The sequence below is a fragment of the Curcuma longa genome, chromosome 11 (assembly GCF_044706935.1).
Source record: "Curcuma longa cultivar G26 ecotype Majalengka, Jawa Barat chromosome 11, ITB_CL_G26_1.1, whole genome shotgun sequence".
Lineage (NCBI taxonomy): Eukaryota > Viridiplantae > Streptophyta > Magnoliopsida > Zingiberales > Zingiberaceae > Curcuma > Curcuma longa.
This window is the reverse complement of record NC_133871.1, coordinates 28,549,235-28,572,055: the sequence shown is the minus strand read 5'-3', so window position 1 is coordinate 28,572,055 and position 22,821 is coordinate 28,549,235. Positions and strand designations below refer to the sequence as shown.

Sequence of the window (22,821 nt, the reverse complement as noted above, 5' to 3'; positions counted from 1 at the left end):
CGGTCGGATACGACACTCCACATCCTTAAGATTTGTATTTGTGGTCCCAATATCGAAACGGAATGGGCCGTGATTAGTGGGCCGTGGCCCAAAGCATTATTTCTTTTTAGCTTTCGATCGATCCGCCTCATCTTAATCTAATGATGCCGGCCATTGGGCGGGAAAGAGCGAAAAGCAGAGCAGTGAGCGAGCGATGTCGACCTTCTCCTTCCCCGAACGGCCGGTGTCGGAGATCATCAATGCGCTCGCGGAAACTGGCATCGCCGCCCTGAAGCCGGAGGACCTCGCCAAACCCTCCGCCGACCTCGTCTCCGCCATCTACTCCAACTTCCTCGCCTTTGTGGATCCCCTCAAGTTACCCTACTATCCATTTCATTTCGTCGTCTCCTAACCCTAATTTCTGACTCACTGATTTTTGCTCTTATTATTATTTCTACTCGCAGCGAAGATTCCAACAGCCAGATCGCTTTTGACGCTTTGCAGTTGCTGGAGAATCCCGACCATCATGTCGATGCGATACGGATCTTTAACCTGTACCAAAAAATCAAGAACATGTTTTCCTCTATCCGCTTCGAAAGCTTTAATCTTCGAGATCTTCTCAAGCCCGAACACAAGCGCACCCTTCAAATCCTCAGCACTATTGTCAATTTCATATTATACAGGCCAGAATTCGACAAAAGTTTTTTTTTTTTGAAAAGTTACAATCTTTCCTAGGTTCTATAAAGTTTAGTTTTACTCTTTGTTTCCATAGGGAGGAAAAACTTCGTATGCTGCAGCCTATAGTGGATCAGTTCCCCGCTTATGAAGAAAGAAGGGCTGAACTTGATGCAAAGATCGCTGAGGTTTTCTGTTGTTCTATTTGCATTTACCTTAATGTTTAGTAATGATATCTTCGTGTTTTGCTGAAGGGTTTAGTGACAATGACTGAATCGGCTCAGAAATTTGCAGCTGAATCAGTTGATTTTGGACCATGAGGTCGGACGTCAGATGGAGGAACCAGCTGTTCAGCAGTTGGATGCTGAGGTCAAGGAGCTCCGTCAGACCATTCAAAATTATAACAAACAGCAGGTGTCACTGAAGACAGTGGCAAAATCTCTAAAAGAGAAAACTGATGCTATTAATGAGAAGGTATCTTTTTTCTTGTTGATCCTGGTCTAACAATCCAATTTCAGATTGACAATACCAGATACACAGGTAATGTAAGTTACAAAATATAATGTTCTAAAAATGTCAAATAAAAAAATTGGAAAATTAGGATAGACATGGATTGTCATGATGAAATTGGAGATAAGATTATCTTAACAGAACGCCAGAGGAATTAAATGATATATTAATGATTAAAGAAATTAGCCTTGAAAAAGATTTGTGCAAAATATGGGGGGGGGGGGCATCTGATGATTACAGAAGTGTACATAGAAATTGAATTTTGGAAGAAAAAAAAACAAGAGGTTAGTATAATTTTGGATTGTGCTAAAAGGTATTTTGTTCTTTTGATTGATCATGCTCATTAAAAAGAACAACAGCTATCTATTTTACCTTTAAGATTTAAGGGTGGTAACTTTTTTCCCTTACTAGTATTTTAGATCAAGTTATGAGGAAAAATAGTCATACTCAGGGAATTCTTTACTAAGCAACACTGGTTAATCGGATATATATCTTATGAATTGTAAGAATAATTTTCTATTGTGTGTCATCTTTCTCAGATTTTTTTTGGCTAATCTTTTGGCATCTCTACCATCAGCTACTTTTTGAGTTGTTTTGCTTTTATACTCAAACCTTTTTGTTAGATGAAATATCAGTCATAGTTTTGATAAGTTCTCTTGTTTTATGTAACACGTGACATCTAATACTGTGAAATCACTTATTATCCTGTTGTGGATTTTCTACTTCCAGATCTCTAAAGCTGATTTTGAATTAGTGAAGAATGCCCAAGAAAATTCCAAGCTATCATCTAAGATAGTCCAGTCTCCTGATAAGCTACAGGTGTAATATTCTTGTACTGGCATTTTTTTAATTCATTTATTTGGTAAGTCTAATCAATCACTTTCTTTATTATGATCACAAAGATGTTTGAAATGTGCAATTGTTTCTTCCTCTAATGATCTAGTTCAAATTAATAAATATGAAAGAAGGCATAGTGGAATATTAGTCTTAATACGACAAACATATTAGTTTGTGGGGCTTTGTTGTGTTTTGATTTATTTTTAAAATAATTGACACTCACTAGCATTTGTTAAGTTCGATCATTATTTGGTAATGAATCATCCATTCTTATCCCCTTTCTGCCAACTAAATTTGTGCGAAACTAAACACATTGCTTTGTAGAAAAAAAAAATGTAAACTCGAGTTTTTTTTGAAGTTTCAGGGTTTATTTTGTATTTGTCTATTTGAAATATTTATGATTTCCTTGTGTGCTTTCTAAATATATGATCTTTGAAACATTAATGCTATCTCCTCTTGGATTGAGTTTCATAATATCAACAGCTTAGTTCACACACATTTAGGTTTCTTAAAAAGGGTAACCCGGTGCATAAAGCTCCCACCAATGCGGAGTCTAGGGAAAGAGTTTATTGTACGCAACTTTACCCTGCTTTGCAAGAAGTTGTTTCTGAGATTCAAGCCCATGACCTCCCACTCACACTATAACAACTTTACCATTGTGCTAAGGCTCCCCTTCTAATTTAGGTTTCTTACTTATTCTAATTATTTTATACTAAGTGTCCTATCATAGTATATCAAATGTGTTATGAATCAAGACATTTTTTTGAAGCAATGACTTTAATAACTGACTTTGTTGGATCTTTTATGCATATCAGCATTTGCCAATAGCACATTCTTCTAATATTACTTAGAACATGAAGAATCACAGGCAACAGTTGCACTTTCTTATTGATAGTAGAATGGAATAGTTATGGATTTTAGTTATTACACTTGTGTGTTTCTGATATAATGGAAACTCTTGATGTACTCATAAGATACAATTGCTGTTTGTATTCTTTTGCTCATTAATGAATTTGTCACTTTATGGTAAAACTAAAATTGATTAATTTATTTCCACTGTCAGTTATTAGTATCTCTTAATGTAAATCAATCCAAATAGCTATAAAATAAAGCAAGCTTTATATCTTAATTCCATATTCCTATTCAAAGAGAGCTCTAGAGGAGAAAAAGTCGTATCTAGCTGATTTGAAGAACGATCAAAGATCAGCAATGCAAAGTGTTCAAGAGAAAACCTTGACTATGGAGGTCTACTTGAAGGTATGTTTTTTTAAAAAATATACAATATGGGGTTTAGTAGGTTTTAATATGAAAAGCAAAGTGTTTTGCCGAGAAGTTGTTGAATATTCACTTTTTAAGTGTCACCTCAGTTTTGGAGACTTACCTCTGCCATAATTTTTTTTCTTAAATACTTCAACTTTAATGTGGAAACACTTATTTGGTTCGAGGACTTTAAATCTCATTTGATTCTATTTAACTAAATCAACACTTCACTGACCATATGGCACATGCACCCAATGTAAAAATGGTAATGAAATGCTAGCTTCTCACCAAATTTTATAGTTCATTGTTAATTTTGGATTTATTCTTACAATTAATTTTTTACTTGCCTTCTTTACATTTTAAAGATATCTCAATGATTTTTAAAGAAAATATTCTTTGTTTATGCACTTGCCATTTTAGGAGGAAACCTTCATGGGATATCAGTCATCTTACTAGAGTACATAATGACTTTTTTTAATAATTGAAGTGATACCAGAAAAGAAATTAAAGCATCTTTTATTGTGCTAATGATATTGATCCAAAAACATTGTAATCAGAAAATATTGTGTGAATAGAAGTTAGAAATTTTATGCTTACTTTTTTATAATACACAAACCTGTACTTTTTTTAATCTTCTGTCCAGATTATAGAAGCTATTTACAGACAGTAATTTGAGCAATTTGGTTTCCATGTTTTCCTTTTATTATCCTTTTACTGACTTGCACATTTTTGTGTTCTAGGCCTATGAAAAATTGACTAAGCACCTATCCCGTATGCAAGCTTTACAAGAACAAGTATGGTTTACTTTGGCATATACATATGTACCGCATTGTTTTGTTTCAAATTCTTATTGTACTTGCATGAGATACACATAGTGCACTCTACTAGTTAGACTGTTACATGGATTGCCTTGCATTAGGATTTGCACTAACAATTGCGATTCACGCATTCGATAGTTTATGTGAATAATTTGATAGTTCTGGATACTGATGAAATGACATTAGGAATCTAGTTTTGAGCTGTGAAACCGTTAATTTTATGTGCATAAACAAACATGATGGGAGTGAAGTTCAGAGTGGAAACTTGATCTTTACCTCTGGAGATCAAATATGAAAAACAGACCAAGAGTGGTAAATAGTTAAGGTGAGTGACTCCCAGCTTGATATCTATCACAAAGAAAGTAAAGGCATTGGAACTGGGCTTGGTAGGTGCCAACCCCAATGTCTATTTTAGCCTATAATTCTGATAATAATAAAATTTGTGAGGGTTTGAGTGGCAGGATTGCATATTTATGCCCTCTACAAGGTTGAAATTTGTAATGTAGAGGTGTTGAGGGCACATACTGTGCAACCGAATATGGGCATACATGTCATTCATGAGCATAGGTGAGTAATAAAATGTTGGTACCATCAGTTGATATGTTTTGACTTCTTAACAATAAACATTAAGCACAGATAGGATTTTTAAGTCAACCATTTTCCTCAGAACAGACCAAAAGCAGTGCAGGTAGAGCTGGTCAATGTCAAACTCCAGAATAATGTTAGTATCTAATATTATCAAGCTCACCCAATGCTGGATTTGGTTTGGTCTAGGGTTGTGTCAGAGTTGTTAACTGTGCTTGTGGGTCTTTTTGTTTCCCTCTTTTCTTTTGGACACCTGAGTTTTGTCATTGCATTCTGGAGGAGGAATGCTGCTGAGGCTTCAAACTGTCAAGGAATCCTATTGCAATCTATTTGACAGTGAGTTGAAAGAAGAATTTGTTTTGTAGAGAATGAATATCAAGCTCCTTACATGTGCTAGTTCCCTTAACTAAAGCACCTGAACGCGATGCCTCCTGAATGCTAATCTTTTGAGATGGAGAAGGATCAATTTGGGTGGAGCAATCAAGGCTGCCAAGAAGGGTAACGAGGCAGAGCTGACAAAGAGGATGGTTGAAGACTTAGCCAAAGTTGTTTAACAAATTGTGACAAAAGTTGAGGGTCAAAGGCCGTGGAAGCTCAGACATGCAGGCTGGGATCATCAAGGACACCAATAAATGGGTTTAAATAAATGTATTCTCAAGTTCATTTCTAAGTTATTGAAGGTCACCCTGATGATGGAGTGAAGACTTAGCCAAAGTTGCTTAAGAAATTGTGACTCTTCAATCCAAGTTGTAGATAAACAAGGTCAAAGGCCGTGTAAGCTCAGTCTACATGCAGGCTGGGATCATCAAGGACACCAATAAATGGGTTTAAATAAATGTATTCTCAAGTTCATTTCTTAGTTATTGAGAAAAGGATCTGCATCTGTTCAAACAACAAGAAGTATTCTCAAATCTCAACCACTTTACATGTACTCTTGTTTCTTGAAGATTCTAAAACTATAGATTCTAAAGGAGATCCTTCTATTGGTTAAATTGAACTATATATGATCCTTTAGTTTGAGTAGTCAAGTATGTCTGGTTAGGATTTTCTTTCTTTTATTTTTGGGTTCAGTGTCTGGTTTGGATTTAGATTTGAAAATAAAGGTACTCAGATGGCAGTGAGCAACTAGACCAAATGATTATTGCACACCTTTACCTCAGAAGACATTATCTTAATTTTTATTTTCAAAAAATGGCATGGGTAAATTGAATGATATTTGAAACTTTAAATAAGTTCTTCAGCACTTTTTTTTTTTAAATTTGAGTTGTGTTATCTCTCGTACTCACCACATGCCAGGTCAATTCAACCAAAACTCTGGAGAAGCAAGTTAAGGCATTGAAAGCTAAACGAAGTGATGATGAGGCTTCTATTATGTCTCTTGATGCAAAAATAGTTGAGAAACAAAGCAAATGTAGGTTTCACAGACTTTCTTGATACCTACCTATGTTTAAGATATGAAAATCTCTACATTTTTTTGCCAAACGATTGTATGTTAGTCGAGGAAGCTGAGGAGCTGATCAAGGTTGCGGAGAAAGAAAGGGATGCCAGATGCGCAGAGGAAACTCAGAGGTTGAATACAGTGAGGGCAGAGATAGAATGGAAGCTGCAGTGTCTGGAGCCCAGAGAAAAAAAAGTAGAAGCTATGGTTGCAGAGGTGAATATTACCACTATATGATCAAAAGATCCTTAAACTGATTGATTTAACATAGGTTGTATAAGTAAATTTGCCCGCATTTTCTGTATTCATTTCATGACTAATCAGTTTGATGTGGTTGTATAAGTGATTTTATATTTAAATGTTCATTTTGACTTCATCACGGTGTTATTTCATGAAGGCTGCTACACTTCGCTCAGAAGCCGAACAAGTGACACAAATCGGAAAGGCAAAACAACAAGAACTTTTTTCCAAGTTCGAAGAGATCATACAAGAGGTATGCTTATTTCTGCTAGAATAGACTTTTGGTATCAAAATTGTAACCTTATCTAAATTAATGCAACAGTAGATAATTTTTTTGTGTGGATATTTCTGGTGATTCAGTTTAACAACTACTCAAAGGCCATCGACCCGATGGTAGAAAGGCTCGAGGTCTTAATGGAGAAGGAAACTTCGGGGGGTACAAACACTGAATTCCCAGTGAAGAAGTTTTCTGGCTAACTGGCCTAATTTCCATAAGCGCTTCTAATTCCAGTATCAGTCTATATACCTTCAGATGCTGAAGAAGCTCTTGTAATCTTCTGCTGACTGTCATTGTCTCACGGACTGCGTTTGATTAGGCATCTAGGGCATCCAACGAGCTTACCGTGTATAACAGTTTGTGAATCAATTAGAGTACACCCAAGTGAACCCTTGTCTTTTTGACATCATTGTGTTTTAATGCTTAGTTTATTTCCCAAAACTTAACACTTCATTCATGTCTAGTGCAGTATAGCATTCATTGAGAACTAGCTGTAAGGTGATATTGTTTGAGAAACTTTATTGTTATGAAGAGCTTTATTGTTTGAGGAGCATGAGGTGATATTTCATCAAGAAGTTTTTTTATAAACTATTTAAACATACTTTTGCCAGTTTTTTCACGTTTATAAGGTTTTCCTGTACTTGTATTGATCTCCATTATGCTCGTGAGGGCAGATCTGATTTTTTTTATAAAAAAAATAATAATCCCAGTAGCCACATCTCTGGGGGTGGTTGGTCCGTATCACCGACCACTAAAGAAAATTTCTGTAAATTCTTGCAAATATGTCGTAGTTGGGGATCGAATTTATAGTTGCACCATTGCCTTGGGGATTGATTTTTTTTTTCTATGATTTTTTTTATAGAATATATTTAAGTAGGTTATGTTTGCAGTTTTGCACTTGTGATCGTGATGCATTGGAATGTACTCCACTGCATGCGATCTTGAAGAAAATTTTACCACGTAACTCACCAAACTTAGTTATCGTTTGATTTTATTTTTTTCGTCTTCGACAAACGATGACGAAACGTTCCAAATCTCAGTAAATAGAGTTGACTCTTTTTTCGTTCTCAAAAATGGGAAATCTACTAAGTTCCTGCTGACTATGTTAACCACTTATTTATCGCTGTGGAACCGATCTACAGTTTGAATCCGCATGTTTTCCTTTTGTGTTCCTCCAAGTTTTAATAAATTTTAAATCTCAAAGTTTAGCTACTATTTTAATATTAAGTAAATTTACTGATATCATTAGTTCGACATAAAATGAATTCAAATGCTAAGGGGTATTTTAATATTTTAAATTTTACAGGGAATTTATAATAAATAAATAACTTTTGAAGGATGAATCAATTATTTCCAGGATATCATCTCTGGTCGATGCCACCTCTTCTCAGGATGACAGAATATCAAAAGGAACAAGCTTGGGCATGATCCATTCCCTGTCCATCTCAAGCTCAACCGAATTCATACAAAGTTGCCTCTAATGAATTCCATCTCAGTGGAATTGCATTTATGTAGCTTTCCAAACCCACCTCCTCCCATAAATAAAAGATGAATTGCATTTAGAGTTCAATTTTGTTAAAGATGGTTGGCTTTTTTAACTTGCACTCGCCATTTACTAGTACTGAGATCAAAATATGACATTAGCATAAACACTTTCCTTTTTTATAAGTAAACAATGTTTTGTTCTTTAATTTTGCATCTACCGGAACCAAGAATATCAAATTTAGAAATTTAGTATTAAGGTCACACAATAGGTAGCTACAATCACTGTCTAATTCGGTCGACTAATAATACATGTTAAGGAAGACACAATATCCAATGTGAGATGCACAAGATACATGCTCACCTCAGTTTGTAGAATGAAACTAAGGACTTGAAGTATTTGATATAGCACCATGCAAACAAGAAATGTACTGCTGTGGAGATGGATCATCTTCAAATGCTAATGGAGGAATTTTAAGGTTCATCTCAAGGTTCCTGGAACTTAACTAAAATCTGTGTCATTTGTGGTTGGTGCTTCCTCAACTACACAAATCCAATAAGTAGAATTTAGATATTGTCAGGAAACAATCTCAGCTAAAAGTCCTTTGCAAGGAATACCTTAACACCAGCCATGGCTAGCAACTTGTGCGAGGCAATATATGCTGCATCAGAATTGCCGACTCTTTTGTCCGCATAATAGATGACTTCAGAAACCCCTGACTGGAAAAACATTGGACAGTCAACTTCATATGTGAGTAGTGTCCTTGAAAAAAAAACTTTAGAAGGAAAAAATTCTCAAGGAACTGTACAAGTAACTTGGTGTGATTATTTACAGAGCATTGTACAGTCCTTGGGATAAAAAAGATCAAACATAAATGGGTATATGAACGATCACAGCTTGTCTGCTCAAGTAGATGCATCAACTTATCTTTTATACAACATGAGTTCAAACTACACAGTTAAGAGATTTTGAATGTATCCGCTTAATTGGTACTTGATCCTAAGGTTGGGGAAGGATCTCCTCACGGCAATCAGCAACTTTGGTTCTGATTGAGGATCTCTTCTGTCCAAAATCAGTAAATCACTATGTTATCGAATAGTCTGCAGCTGGGAACCTAATCGCATGAATACAATTGGGTTGCTACAAATATCACTCACCCTTCCAAATGTCTGAAATGACAAATATAATTCTCAAAATCCAGAGTCAAAAGCACCAAAATTGTAAATCTTAAGAGGAAATATGGTTATTTGTTCTTAGTGCTTTACCAATACAGTCACTACATATATAACAAGTTACTAGTGTAATAAACAACTGACATAATATGTCAGCACTATTCATTAATGTACCGCCAGAACAAGTAACTGTATCTCCAACATGGAAGCCTATACCCGCAGCACAAAGTCCATAGTCTGGAAAATTCTACTAACTAAACAATAAGGCAAATTTGCAGACAGATTTACTGGTATAAAGACGGCCATGCCTCTTGAAATATAATTCATCTACAAAACTTAATAGCTGTTTCATAGTTTAACAAATAAAAGTATATAAAAATTGCTTCTGTTCAACTTTTCATTAGAGGATCAAGTAAAAACCTGAGAAATAATTAGAAAACCAACTATCACAAAAAAAAAGATACCTGTATAATAACTTTCGCACATTCATTGCAAGGGAACATTGTAACATACAATTTCTGCAAAATCAAATGACAGATTAACATGGTTTGGCAGCTTACAATTTACACATTTTTAACAGTTCATGTTACTGACCTGTCCAGCAGCAGATGCATGGTTTGTGTTTAAAATAGCATTTACTTCAGCATGAACAACATAACTGCAAATGGGGTAAGAATGATTGCATTACTTAAGAAACCAAAAGTATCCACCAAACAGAAACAAGTTAAATAACTAACAAAATCAAGCAAATAATTCACTCTCTTAAAGTCCAAAGTATTTTCAAGGCTCTTTAGAATACATAAACTAGATAGAAACTCCTAACCTTAATCACTAAACAAGGAGAATCACACTAATGTGCTATAAATTAAAATGTAATTGTTGTAGTGCATATCAAAAGGATATCACTGTTACTTTTATAGCTAAGAAAGTCTATCAATTGGGGAATTTCTTTAGGAAGGCATGGGGAAGAAAAATACTAGAAGGGCAGAAAAATGTACTTAAATTCAATTGCCTACGCAAGAGTCCAAGGTTTTTTAATTTCTAAGACATATCTTTGCGGTAGTCTAGCTAACGACAACACAGTAAGTAATCAGTGAAATAAGGCGAACACAAGAATTCAAACACACACACACACACACACAAAATAAGTTTCAATTGAACTCCATGATGCTCAGACTTACAGGTACTTTGTCTCCAGCGGATCACCAGCTTTAGATTTCTAAAACAAATAATAAAAAAAAGGCATAAGGCATTGGTAGTTACATAATATAAAGTTTCCAGTTGCATCAAAAAACAAGAGCTCAGAATGGTATAATATTTCAGGTAAGAAAAAGAAAAACAAAAAAATGAACATACACCCAGATACAACTATAAGTGGACTGAGAGATATGTCTGATTCAATTTTGTTAGCACAAAATTCTATATAAAATTGAATTGATGATGAATAATAAAACACCTTTGACCAAGGAAGCTTGTCGTCAGAACAACCTCTTGGAAATCCATTGTAGCCAATTCCTGACTACAGAAACAGAAGAATTATATATCAAGAACGAAAAGTACATATAACTATCCTCGCTGATGCAACTGACTATTGTAAATCTTTTTCAGTCACTCGCATTATAAGACAGTGTGGCAACAAATATAATAATATAGATCATCATTAAATGATAACCATTTCTAGCTGCAAAATAAGGAAGTGACTACAGGAATGTGAGACTCAACAAACGATTTCACATATGTTCACAATTTTAAGGACTAGTGAATAGAGAACAAGATGATCTATAGTCATTTCCATGGATTGTAAAAGGGTGTGCTATGATGCTGGGGAGATTCATATTACTTTTCACAGAATATTGCTAAATATATGCAGCACTTGTTTACATAGAACTTCATTTTTTTAAAGACATTTAAACATGCAATGATACAGTAAAATTGATTGAGGACAGAAGTCGTCTCGTCTTAGCAGTACCATATTAACAAGCATTCTCACTCACTGATAAGAATACAAGGCCATGGAGTAGTGTATGCATATTTCATTTTATTCTAGTGTCTAATAACAACAGTCCTACAATTTCCCAATTCTTTCTGTTCTCAAAAACCAGGAACTAGTGACCAGAATGAGGTACATCTGGGCAATCGTCTGTGTCAAAACACATTATTTAACAGAGAGTGAAACCACCAATAACTAATCAGCTTTCTAATTGTCATCACAGCAGATTGATATTCTGTGATGCATAAGACCATGCAACTCAGACCATTAACCATTTTAAGTTTTTCTAAAAAAAAACAAAAACAAAAACTCGACATGCATGTTATGTAAAAATATGCTTGACTTACAGGTGCTGGAAACTATAAACAACAACAACAACAACAACAACACCAACAACAACAACAAAAAAACAGAATAGGTGGCAACTTAAAAGTATTCATCCTCACCAAGGATTATATCATCTTGACTAACCAAGCATGCTCCGACCTACAAAATGTTGAAAATACTAAATTAATAGATGTAGAAACGTAAAATAGAGAGGATTCTCTGGAAAGGGGATTGGAACATGTAATTTTACAAGCTCGTATATAATATGCTTGGCAATACCAATTAACTTGTCGTAACCAAAAATAAGTAAATAATAATAATAATAATAATATCAAAACATAATCGTGCAATTTCAGATGATAAGAAATGAGTAAGCACTCAACATTAGTTAAGACAAAAACAATCTCTTGATAAATTTCAAATTTTGAGTGATAAAATATATAGCGTGACGATGAACGAAAAAGACTGAGCATCAAGCCGACCTGCCTGTTGGGATCTTTGGAACGTTGAGCAGATAGAAAAGCAACCGCCATGAAATAATCATCCCAGCTAATGTACCTGGAACCCAATCAAAACCCATACGTCAGAACCCTAATAATCCCGCACAAAGTAGTCCAATATATCGTACTAAAGGAGGGGGAAAGAGCAACGATGGAAGACTAACCCTTCGCGCTTGGAAGGATCGAAGGGATTCCGAGGCAAGACGCCATCAGCCGATCCATTGACGTCGGGACGGGGAGGATAGACCGCCGTCAGCTTCTCATCGTCATCGTCGTCGTTGAAGCAGGAAGAGACGAACCGGCAGGCGAGGAAGGAGGCCACGGCTCCAATGGTAACGGAGACCGAGAGGAGAACCAAGTCTCTCGCACTCATCGCGGAGTCTAGAGAGAGAGAGAGAGAGAGAGAGAGAGAGAGAGAGTAAATGAGTGAAGCGAGCAGAGTGAAGTGGGAAGGGGAATGGCGGCCGCTTCCTCGGACGATGATGATGAAATCAAAGCAGCAAGCGTCGCGGAAAACCGTGGCGTTATTTCAGTAAATGGGCCGTGATGGGCCAGAACATTTGGGCCACGTGCCCGGCCAATGATTTAAACTTTGAAATTCCAACCACAATACCAACAGTGATGGTATGCCATCTTTAATTTACAATCACTTTTAAAATTTAAACTGATTTTTTAAAATATATTTTTAAGGTTTTAAATGAGTTAAATCAATTCATCTTAGTTCATAATTTTATTTAATTTTTCCTTGTAAACTCTAGGATTAGGTTCAATGAATAAAGTAAAGAAAAAGACTTCAAAGAAAGATGTTCAATATGATGGACAAGTATACAAATAGAGAATGATTGATCACAAAAAATGATAGATTTGTGGTGGCGAGGTGGCAAAACTCTCAAGTGAACAAATAAAAAATAGAAATTAAAAAAAAACTAAAATAAATAAAAAAAATATCAGGCCATAAAAAAGAAACAACCCTTAGTAAAGTTTTCAATGCGTGACTTGAAGGAAGATTCAACGCTTATAGTACAATCAATCAATGAAAGAAATTTGGTATATGTCTTTTTCTGTTTCACTATTTGGAAGTTGGCAGCTGATTAATTTATTATATCTACCAACAAAGAGATTAAAGTCAACTGAGTCTTTTTCGAATATACCATAATTATCAACGTATTTAATAACTTACAATGTTATATCTTTTATATTATGTTTAAGATGATTCATCATCGAGTGGGCATTTGGTCTAGTGGTATGATTCTCGCTTTGGGTGCGAGAGGTCCCGAGTTCAATTCTCGGAATGCCCCTTTTTTAGAGATAATACTTTAGGTGATAATAATTATTATTTCTACAAAGTAGGCATAGAAAAGTGATCGGACAAAACACATTATTGTTGCTTGGAATCAAAGTTTCCATATTACGTAAAAAACCAGGACGTGAATAATTGAATATTTAGAATAAACATAACATAAAATAATTTTTTTTAAAAAATTACATATTTTCCTCTATCTATATTTCAAAGTTTGTTGTTAATTGTTTTCCATGTTTCTAATTCTAGAGAATATATTATTATTAAGCATTAATAATTGAATATTTAGAATAAACATAACATAAAATAATAATTTTTTAAAAATTACATATTTTCCTCTGTCTATATTTCAAAGTTTGTTGTTAATTGTTTTCCATGTTTCTAAATTCTAGAGAATCTATTATTATTAAACCTTAAAAACATTGTTTTTAATTAAAAACATTAAAAAAAGTAGTAATATTGTTTTTTTTTTCGAAATAAGATGGATAAATAATAAAACATTAAAAACATAATAAACATTGTTCATATGCCCACTCAAAACTTGCACTCGTTCCTTTCCTCCATTTCCATTTTTTATTTATAAACCTTGCAATACCAATCAAATCGTCCCGAGACCCTGTTGCTTATCTTTACACCGCTTCCTTCCTTCAGCTTCTTCGTCGTCCTCTTCGATTCGCATCGGGATTAGGGTTAAAGTTCCCTCCTTTCCACGTCGCGGCCACGATGCCTACCGACGACCAGCTGTCGCGGCTCATCCACGAGCTCTGCTCCCTCCTCGCTGGTCTCCTGCAGGCGCCCCACCCGGCACTGCCGCCCGCCGACGCACCCCCGGCGCTGAGGCGGCGCCCGCCGCAACGGATGTCGCCCGCGGGCTTCGCCTCGCTCCTCCTCGGCGCCTCGCTCGCGCTCATGCTCTGCGGCTCCGTCACGTTCGTTATCGGGTTCATGCTGATGCCCTGGGTGATCGGGCTCGTCATGGTCTTCTACTTCGCTGGGATCTTGTCGAATTTGTCCGGGATGGGGAGGGCCGTCTTTTGGCCCAATAGTTGCCCCTCCAGCCCCAAGGAGATGTCAGGTATGCAAGCTGCGCTTTTTCCCCCATTCTCGGTTACCGAGTTGTCTTTCGAATTCTACTTCAAGATTGTCGATCTAATTGGTTTCTCATACGTTTATGCAATTTTCTATAATCGTAGTTTTGTTTGCTGCATCTGTCTTCCACTTTGGCAGAATGCCCTTATCCAAAAGGTTAACTCTTTTCGGTGGGTAGTTTCTGGACCTTATCTCCACAATTGTAAGGTAGCCTTGTAAAGTGCGAAACTAATAAATAATCTTCTTTTCTTCCTAAATTATCTGCCGTTTAAATCGATCGACAAAGAGAGACATCTATTTGCACGCTTTTGTATTAGTAGCTTTTATTACTACACACGCAACTGCTCATTTTGGCTGGACAGTAGTTTGATGCGGTGTTATCCTTTCATACCATCATTTTTTGACCTTTAGTGCACTGCATCTCTTATCAGTTTCATCTACTCTTTTACCATATTAAATAATTGCATGTACGTACATGATTACAATCGATTTATTGATTATATTTGAAGCAAGGAGTCCCAACTCGTTGGATTTCTGAATTCATGGAAGGATATTGTATTGTTCTGGAGAAAATATTTCCCAGATTCGGTAAAGACGGATTTTTTCTTAAAATAAACTCTTCGTAATCTCTCCTGGATTCTCAATTCTAGCACATTTGCCTCTGCCTGATGTGTAATTAATCTTACTCTGTAGACAATGTACCAATACTTGTTGGGACACCAACGCTTGAGTAAAAAAAAAATATATAACAAGTCGAGACACTAATTCACAATCTATGCACTTGCTTTGTAATATCATGTATATATTTTTTGTTAACGTGTATGCTGTTTTAGTTTCTTTCACAATCACTGTATCCATGTATTTGAGTTTATTGAACGTTTATATTCAATGGAAACTCAACTTCCAACTTACCAAATTATTGTCTCTTTTTTAGGATCACTGTTTTCTAAGCTTCCAACTATTTGATCGTGGAGGTCCAAATTGCAGTATTTGAAAAAGTTTACCTAGTAGTTACTCGAGGCAGAAACCATCAAGGATCTTGGCATTTGACGCCTGTTCAATAATGGCTGCTCATATCTCTCCGTCTAATTGGCATCTTCACTATCTCTTCTATCCAGTTTCTGTGCTGTCCCTTGTTCTGTTAAGAGCCATGTACCTGTTGATTGTGTACCAATGTGTTTTTCTTTCAAAGGATGCCTTTTTTACTGCATATAGCACTTTAATTACTCAAGTATTGCCCCGGGCATTGTCTTCTGTGAATTGCCATGTTTACAAAAAGGCTTAATCGAGGATAATTCTTGTCCTACACAGACTCAGGAATGTATGATGTATTCATTAGAAGTTTTCAAATAGTTTAGAAGCAAAATACTGATGGTTCTTTATATGGGGAATTCTGCCAATGTCTTTTTTCTGAAATCCAAGTGACGCAAGCAATCTTACAATACACACGATAAAGTTTTATCGAACTATTTTTTTTATTTACGATGTATTTAAAACCCTGTGCATATAATTTATTGTCACTCAACAACAATTTAAAGTAAAAAAAAAGAGAAAATTATCAAGACTGAACTATAAGTTTGCTGGTATACTCCTATGCTGATGCCTGTTCTACTTCAAGCTACTTTGAAGTGAATCGTGTGACACTCTTTTCTATCATCTATTCTACGAACCAAACCAAGACATGAAAACTAACTTCTATACCCTTGGTTTGGTAGGTTCAATCAGGATATGGATCTGTCCAACAATTATCTTGTGATACGGCTTCTCGCCATCGCATATTAAAGATCTCCAATTCGATGGATGATCGTAGTCTCACCTGTATATAGCTTAAGTCAGATCTAACAGAGTAAACAGAACGAAGCTCCTGAGTTGTGTAAAAAGGTAAACATAGTAACTAGAATAGAGAGCAAAAACAATGGCGTATTTGGTTTACTTACTGCAAATCTATCATTAGCTGCAGGTTTATGAGGAGATATCTGAAAGTATAGGCATACAAGTTAGGTTGGTTAAGTAACAACTTTCAATAATTATAATGCTATAATGAAACAACGTTAACCATCTTTGAGAAAAAATAATGAATGCTAAGATCATGAATGCCACAATCATCTCAAGATCTTCTAGCTTCTTTTCAAGTACTGAATGTAGAAAACTAAAATACTTTAGATTTTTGAGTATCAACCTAGCTAAGCCACAACTCTAGGGGGAAAATGATATCTTCTAAACTATGCTAGATAAGCGAACTAAATAAACTTTCAGGCACAAACTTACCTTTTTCTTGTCAAACCCACCAAGCGTGGGGAATGCCTTGTGAACTATGTATTCACTATCCACCACCCCAATATTTTTGATCCTGTCACCCTAGCAGAGGCAATGCGCTTAGATTACTACCTCACACAAAAAAAAAAAAAGGAATATACCAAATTTCTTATGGAAATTTTACCTGAGCACAATAACCAAGTTTCAAATCAAGACCCCATGCATGAATCAAGTCACTCTACAAAAGAAACAAAAATAGAGTATTAAGTCAAAAGCCTTCTTTGGAGAGGATACAGTTGTAGACGTACAGAATAAGAATAACATATACAAACATGATTTTCCTTTGAAAAAACGCATGCACAACCCAGCAAACAAAACTTTTATAAAAAAACAAGACATTTTAACGCACTTGTATCATATGCCACACGCAACGCCAAGCGGCCCTTGAGAAAACAGGAGCCATCATTTCTATCCACCTGCAATAGCAGAATCTCTCAGCAACGGAGGTGGTAAATTTAGAAGAAAGCAAAAAAAATTTATTTAACTACCAGAAGGAAAAAAAAAAATGAAGATGAAGATAGCCTGGCATTTCCAAAGGCCCAATAGTAAACATATAAGAAGAGGAGGGGGGGAGGGGGGGGGGGCTAATTTTTGGAGCAAAGGAAGCTATTTTCAAAATTTTCACATTTGCATACTTCACTGGTGAGCTGATCATATCAATATTTCCTAGTTGTCAAAGCAATATTCACAAATTACAATTGAAGAAATTGCTAGGGTTGTAAATGAGCTAAGCCAATGGTCAAGCTTGTTTATTACCGAGTTCCCAACCCCGAGATGTTACTGAGAGCAACTAGAGAAAACATTTTACTTGATCCAATAACTGAGACTTGTATCAATTACTCAAATTTCACATTTTCTAGATAATTTAACACTTTAAAATAACAACATACACAAATACTATCAGAAATATATAAACGTATTATATTCTACATGCATTTAAATAGCAAAACTAAAGAAACAGGATCATAAACTAACCTTAGATAAGTTTGATCATGACACCTTCATGAGTTTTATTCATAAACTTTAGAAAGCCAGACTATTAGCTTTAAAGCATCCCCATTTATGTTATTGAGCTTACAACATATGTTCAACCACTTAAGCTAGTTTATTTAATATATGTTTTTTTTCATACTGAATGAACACTTGTCAGGCTGAGTATCTAGCTTGTTCACAAACATTCTGTTCATTTACAGCCTTGAAAATTGCTTTAACATGTGAATGTACTTCCTTGAAGATATTAGCTAAGTTATTTGTTAGTGGACAGTGGACACTGTTAATCAGCATTTCTCAGTAAGATTGACTTTTGATTCCCATGTATACCATGCTACTACGTTTCTGCTAAAAATACATATCACACTACATTTTTTTACACTACCATGGGGCCAAATGTCATTACAAAGATTCATTTAAGATGTAATCTAATGATTGATTTCACAGTAGATGAAAAGATAATCCACTATAAAATTTATCTGTAAATATATTCTATGTAAATATAAAACAAAAGATATCCAAATCTACTTCTCTGCATCTCGAGAAATTCTAACAATAGCAACTAGGGCCAAATTGCCTCGATGTGCCAGCCACTAGTGTGCAACTCAGTTTTTAACTTCTTCAATACTCTAATGTACCACATGTCAACTCATTAGTCATGTCTCTTTTCCTAAACTTTATCTCTGAGATCAGAGACTTCTATTCAGGGAAAAAGCAACATAAGAAGTTACAAATCATATACATATTACAATTACTTTATAAAAATAAAAACCAATTTAAGCTGAAAATTAATTTGAAAAGAAAATTTCACAAAACATTGGAAGATATAAAGAATATGATGTTATGAAAATATGTTGATATCAAACAATATGTTAACTTAGAGGTCTACTAATTTAAACACTCGAAACATCATACTTGATATGTGCTTTAGAGCTATCAAATCTGTCTTCAAAATTCAAAGCTTCCCTCCAAGTTCCATGTTTTTACTCATCAAGATAAGATTATGATGATAGTAGTATGTCATTTCCTACTTAACCATGAATATGATGGAATGGCATTGAGAAAGAAAAAAATAGTATTTAACCATATATCTAGTGAGCAAATAAAGAAAAGATGGTTTCTTCTTTAGAAAACCTAAGAGTATGTCAACAAGAGTATATGATATCAATTTACGAAAATATACACAATAGGAAAGGAACTCACCCAGTACAAGGTGGGGCAGTACTGTTCTTATAGCATCTTCCACCACCATTAAACTTGAAGATTCTCCTGTTAATTGAGCAAATTACTTTCATAAGTTCCAGCTACTACAAGAACCAAAATACTAAAAGTACAAAATGTCGCTCCCAACAAACTGAATATGCAACTAGCGACAAATCATATTTGGAAAAGCCACGCCATCACCTGTGTACATCTCCATGATTCTGACGTGCAGTAATTCGGTGATGAACCCTAGAGGATTTTGTAGGGTCCAGAGCAGGTTGTGATATCTCCAAACCTTCCTTTTCCACAATTGTCAAATAGCTGAAAGAGTTGAACAAAAGTACAAGAGTTGCATTAAATTGAGGCACATACAACATTCCTAATTTCCTATAGAAGTTCTTGACACAAAGTTATAAATGATCTTGAACAATCAAATTACAAAATGTCAAGAATCAAGTGAACAATACCACTAGTAAATTAAAAATCAAATTTAAAATTTCTAACTATATAAAAAGTAGATTAGTTTTATCCTACGGCACAATATGACTAGTAAAACAAAGTTATTGGCAACTAGTTAAGAATGGCATCGCAAGAAACAAAACCAGGAAGGTCATAGAGTTATTGTTTAGCTAGGAACGAGCTATCAACCATCAAGATGCTGATCAACCTTTTTATTTTAATTCAACAAACAAGAAATAATATAGAATAATGGTAACAACCTTTCAGGATGAAAATTTTCCACTCCAAGGTCCTCATCCCATAAGAAGATGTACTTGTATTGTGCAACTATGTCTGGATGTAAGAAGCGTTTTGCAAACCACCTTCAGAACACATTATTAATTTAGGATAGACAAAATATACATTATAAACCTCAAGTATAGATTGGGTGACACCAAATTACCATTTTGTTTGATTGATTGCAGAAATATGCAAAACACTGTCACTCCACTGTAGATCTTTCCATTTATCCACAATACCATCATAGTGGAAAAGCATTATCGAGTAGTTACTCAAGGCAAACTATAGTGGAAAAAGAGAGAAACTAATCAAGATCCATATACACACACAAGGAATATGAGATGCTTGTGATCATTTTACCTTCATTACTATTTGATCCACAGTTTGTTTTTGCTTTATACCAACTGCCATCGCCAATAAACTCTTCTGTGAACTAATATCTTTCTGTTTATTATTTGCAAAAAGATTTGTCATAAATCATTATTAACATTGACTTAAATAGTAAAAACAATGCATGGGCAATAGAAATTGTACTGTTAGTCAGAAAAGCTCATAAATTGATCAAGGACCTAATGAATTTTTCCCAGTGCTTATCTTAAAGCTTAAAAGTATAAAACAGTCATATGGAACATTAGATTGATGGAAATAAGAAAAACATAAACAAAGTATATAATGGCTATTATGCAAAATCCATCTGAAATTACTACCAGAGAATAGTCACAATTACAAGCTAAGAGAGTGTCCCAACTCCTTACAAGCAAGAACCAAACTGGAAAAACTTAGATATCTGATAGATAATAACTCAAACAACATTATACTTAAGAAACCTTTCACTTAAAAGCCTTGTACTTGAGCACCATATCTCTGATTAACAACAAAAGGAATCTAAATTGAACACCTAGAAGACAGACAACTACAAAAATGAAATTAACAAGCAGCAGACCTTTCCTGCTGGAGCACCCCAAAGAGGCACCATTTCCATGTCTGACATCCGGCTAATAATTCCTTTGGGCAGTGATTCAGCTCCTGATGATTTACAAGGACTCTAAGAACCACACAAACTAAATAATCAGAACATATGTGGAATAAAACATTTTTAATGAATGTAAAACTTCAATAAAGAGAAAAGTAATTTTAATTGTAATTGCTTTTATAAATTTAAAAGGAAACTCATGAAGGAAAACCTTGCACGAATCAGACTGAGTTGACTCCAAGTAGGTTGTGTTTGTTCTCAAGATGCCTTGAGTGATGTTTGCAAAGCGAGTTGGTGGCTCGCCTATCATTTTCTACAAAAAAAGGAAGAATGATTAGAACAACTATGAATTCATCTAGTTTTAATTTTGTTTTATTGGCTGAGTGAGAACATGTATATAAAAGAGCAGATCCGAATATGGCTGCAAAAATCAGTAAGAATGATGCACAGAAAGAGAAAGTCCTCGTTAGACAATTAATTTTGTTGGAAGCTAGCACATTCTGTCTATAGGAATCTAAATTAATTAGTATATAACCTCATCATTTATATAAAGATTTTTTACTTCATTGTTTTGTTTTGATGTAAAGGCAAAGGACGCCTGTGGTCTTTCTAAAACGATTATTCCTTCTTGGAAATTGAACCAGGATAAAGAGGATAATTTAGATCCAAATGTCAATAAGTTTGCTGCTTGTTTCAAGTTATCATGCAGCAACTTTGGCGTAGTTAATCACTATATCAGGTTCTATCGCTGCTCTGTTCTGGTTTAGTTCCATTCATTTGTTATAATACTTTAGCTTCAGGGTCAGAGCTCATTTTCATTAAACCAGGAAATGTAATGGTTCAATAATGGATTACAATCTGACTTAAATACGGAGACCTAAGAAATTCATGGCCACTAAAAGCAGTATTTCTTTAGGAAAAATCTTTCAATCAGATTAATAGAAGTCCTTATCTATTCCGTTTCTTAGGTCAAGTTAAGACAAGCCAGGGCATATCAAACAAAACCAAACAATAAAATGCTATGAAAAAAGAAATCAAACCTCCTTAGAATCAGTTGCAATATAGGCGGTTCCGATGATGAAGATAATACAGAGGAAAACAGCCCCATTATAAATGCTACAGTAGCGAAGTATCTGGCTTGAGTGGTCCGTGATAAGAGGCCCCTGCATAAGTTCTAATATTAACGTACCAGAAGGGTTATTAATCTGAAACATCGGTTATCATGAAGAAAAATTTTAGAAACCTTTGTAAATCCGTTAACAAAGTTGAAAATTTTTGTTTCGAAATTGAAGAGTAAACAGTAACAGACATCGTCGCTACCAGCATTGCAACTACAGTCGCTAACATTCACAGCACGAAATTGCCTACAAAAGAAATATGATTTGACTTCGCATATGAATAGCAAGATTGGTTCTTATGCTGAACTTTGAAACATGAAAAAGTTAATCAGCTTTCATTTTCTATCTTTTTAAAGAAAGAGTAGTCAGACGTAAATTCAGAGCAAAAACAGTCGTCAATGCAACAACCCAACACCAAAGGTTCCTCTTTTTCACTTTATTGAATGGAAAAACTGGTTCAAGAACGGATATAACAATTCTTTACTAAAAAGAAAAAGTCATTTTTAGGAACCAGAAAATCTTGTGCAGCACAGCACAAGACCGACTCGGATAGATAAAAAATAAAGATCAAACCCGAAATCACAGAAACTAAAACATTGAATAGTTTGCTTAAAAACTGCGACGGAATCGTAGAATGTTATAACAATAACCCAGCCCACAAAACATGAGCCCTGGGTCAGAACCAAACAAATAAGAGAGGAAAAGAGAACCGCGCACCATGGCCAATCAAGTATGACTTGCAGAGACCTCCCAGAAGAGCAGATTTTTGGAAGAGTAATATAACGCCTGCGCACAGAGCGGCAAGGGCACACAAAAATGAAGTCTTTTCCGACGGTTTCGCCTACTGATTGGAGCGGAGAGGAGAAGGAGTGGAGGAGAAGTAAGGAGAGGGAATGCAAACAGCTTTCGGCTTCGGTTTTCTTGCTTTCCGCCACGGGAACGAAGCTGTAACAGTTGGATTCCGAATCGCGCACACAGAGAGTAGAGAGAAGAACTTCCGGTG

At 35.2% G+C, this 22,821-nt stretch overlaps 4 protein-coding genes and 1 non-coding gene across 5 annotated transcripts; 3 read left to right on the top strand and 2 right to left on the bottom strand.

The window, feature by feature from the left end:
• Positions 1 to 193: 193 nt before the first annotated feature.
• On the top strand, positions 194 to 7,184 carry LOC141841905 (kinetochore protein NUF2 homolog). The gene is made up of 11 exons (XM_074730101.1): positions 194 to 354; positions 444 to 662; positions 752 to 842; positions 949 to 1,128; positions 1,894 to 1,983; positions 3,151 to 3,258; positions 4,002 to 4,055; positions 5,961 to 6,075; positions 6,161 to 6,318; positions 6,500 to 6,595; positions 6,703 to 7,184. Exons 1-11 carry the CDS (start codon positions 194 to 196, stop codon positions 6,817 to 6,819), a joined length of 1,389 nt encoding a protein of 462 aa, XP_074586202.1. The 3' UTR covers positions 6,820 to 7,184.
• A 1,141-nt stretch (positions 7,185 to 8,325) lies between these two features.
• Positions 8,326 to 12,531, bottom strand: LOC141841516 (uncharacterized). The gene is made up of 9 exons (XM_074729689.1): positions 12,256 to 12,531; positions 12,074 to 12,149; positions 11,711 to 11,750; positions 10,731 to 10,789; positions 10,456 to 10,493; positions 9,869 to 9,932; positions 9,739 to 9,792; positions 8,720 to 8,821; positions 8,326 to 8,644 (listed from the first exon to the last, which is right to left on the bottom strand). The coding sequence occupies exons 1-9, from the start codon at positions 12,462 to 12,464 to the stop codon at positions 8,588 to 8,590; spliced, it is 699 nt and encodes a 232-aa protein (XP_074585790.1). The 5' UTR covers positions 12,465 to 12,531; the 3' UTR covers positions 8,326 to 8,587.
• Positions 12,532 to 13,317: 786 nt separating this feature from the next.
• TRNAP-UGG (transfer RNA proline (anticodon UGG)) lies at positions 13,318 to 13,389 on the top strand. The gene has a single exon. It is a non-coding gene; the product is annotated as a tRNA-Pro (tRNA).
• Positions 13,390 to 13,956: 567 nt separating this feature from the next.
• LOC141840262 (uncharacterized) lies at positions 13,957 to 15,685 on the top strand. Its single transcript, XM_074728194.1, has 2 exons — positions 13,957 to 14,466; positions 15,415 to 15,685. Exons 1-2 carry the CDS (start codon positions 14,115 to 14,117, stop codon positions 15,444 to 15,446), a joined length of 384 nt encoding a protein of 127 aa, XP_074584295.1. The 5' UTR covers positions 13,957 to 14,114; the 3' UTR covers positions 15,447 to 15,685.
• A 291-nt stretch (positions 15,686 to 15,976) lies between these two features.
• On the bottom strand, positions 15,977 to 22,821 carry LOC141838854 (uncharacterized). The gene is made up of 14 exons (XM_074726451.1): positions 22,536 to 22,821; positions 21,741 to 21,863; positions 20,912 to 21,013; positions 20,671 to 20,772; positions 20,088 to 20,171; positions 19,891 to 20,009; positions 19,709 to 19,810; positions 19,191 to 19,310; positions 18,990 to 19,055; positions 17,146 to 17,212; positions 16,921 to 16,974; positions 16,749 to 16,838; positions 16,418 to 16,456; positions 15,977 to 16,296 (listed from the first exon to the last, which is right to left on the bottom strand). Exons 1-14 carry the CDS (start codon positions 22,536 to 22,538, stop codon positions 16,198 to 16,200), a joined length of 1,170 nt encoding a protein of 389 aa, XP_074582552.1. The 5' UTR covers positions 22,539 to 22,821; the 3' UTR covers positions 15,977 to 16,197.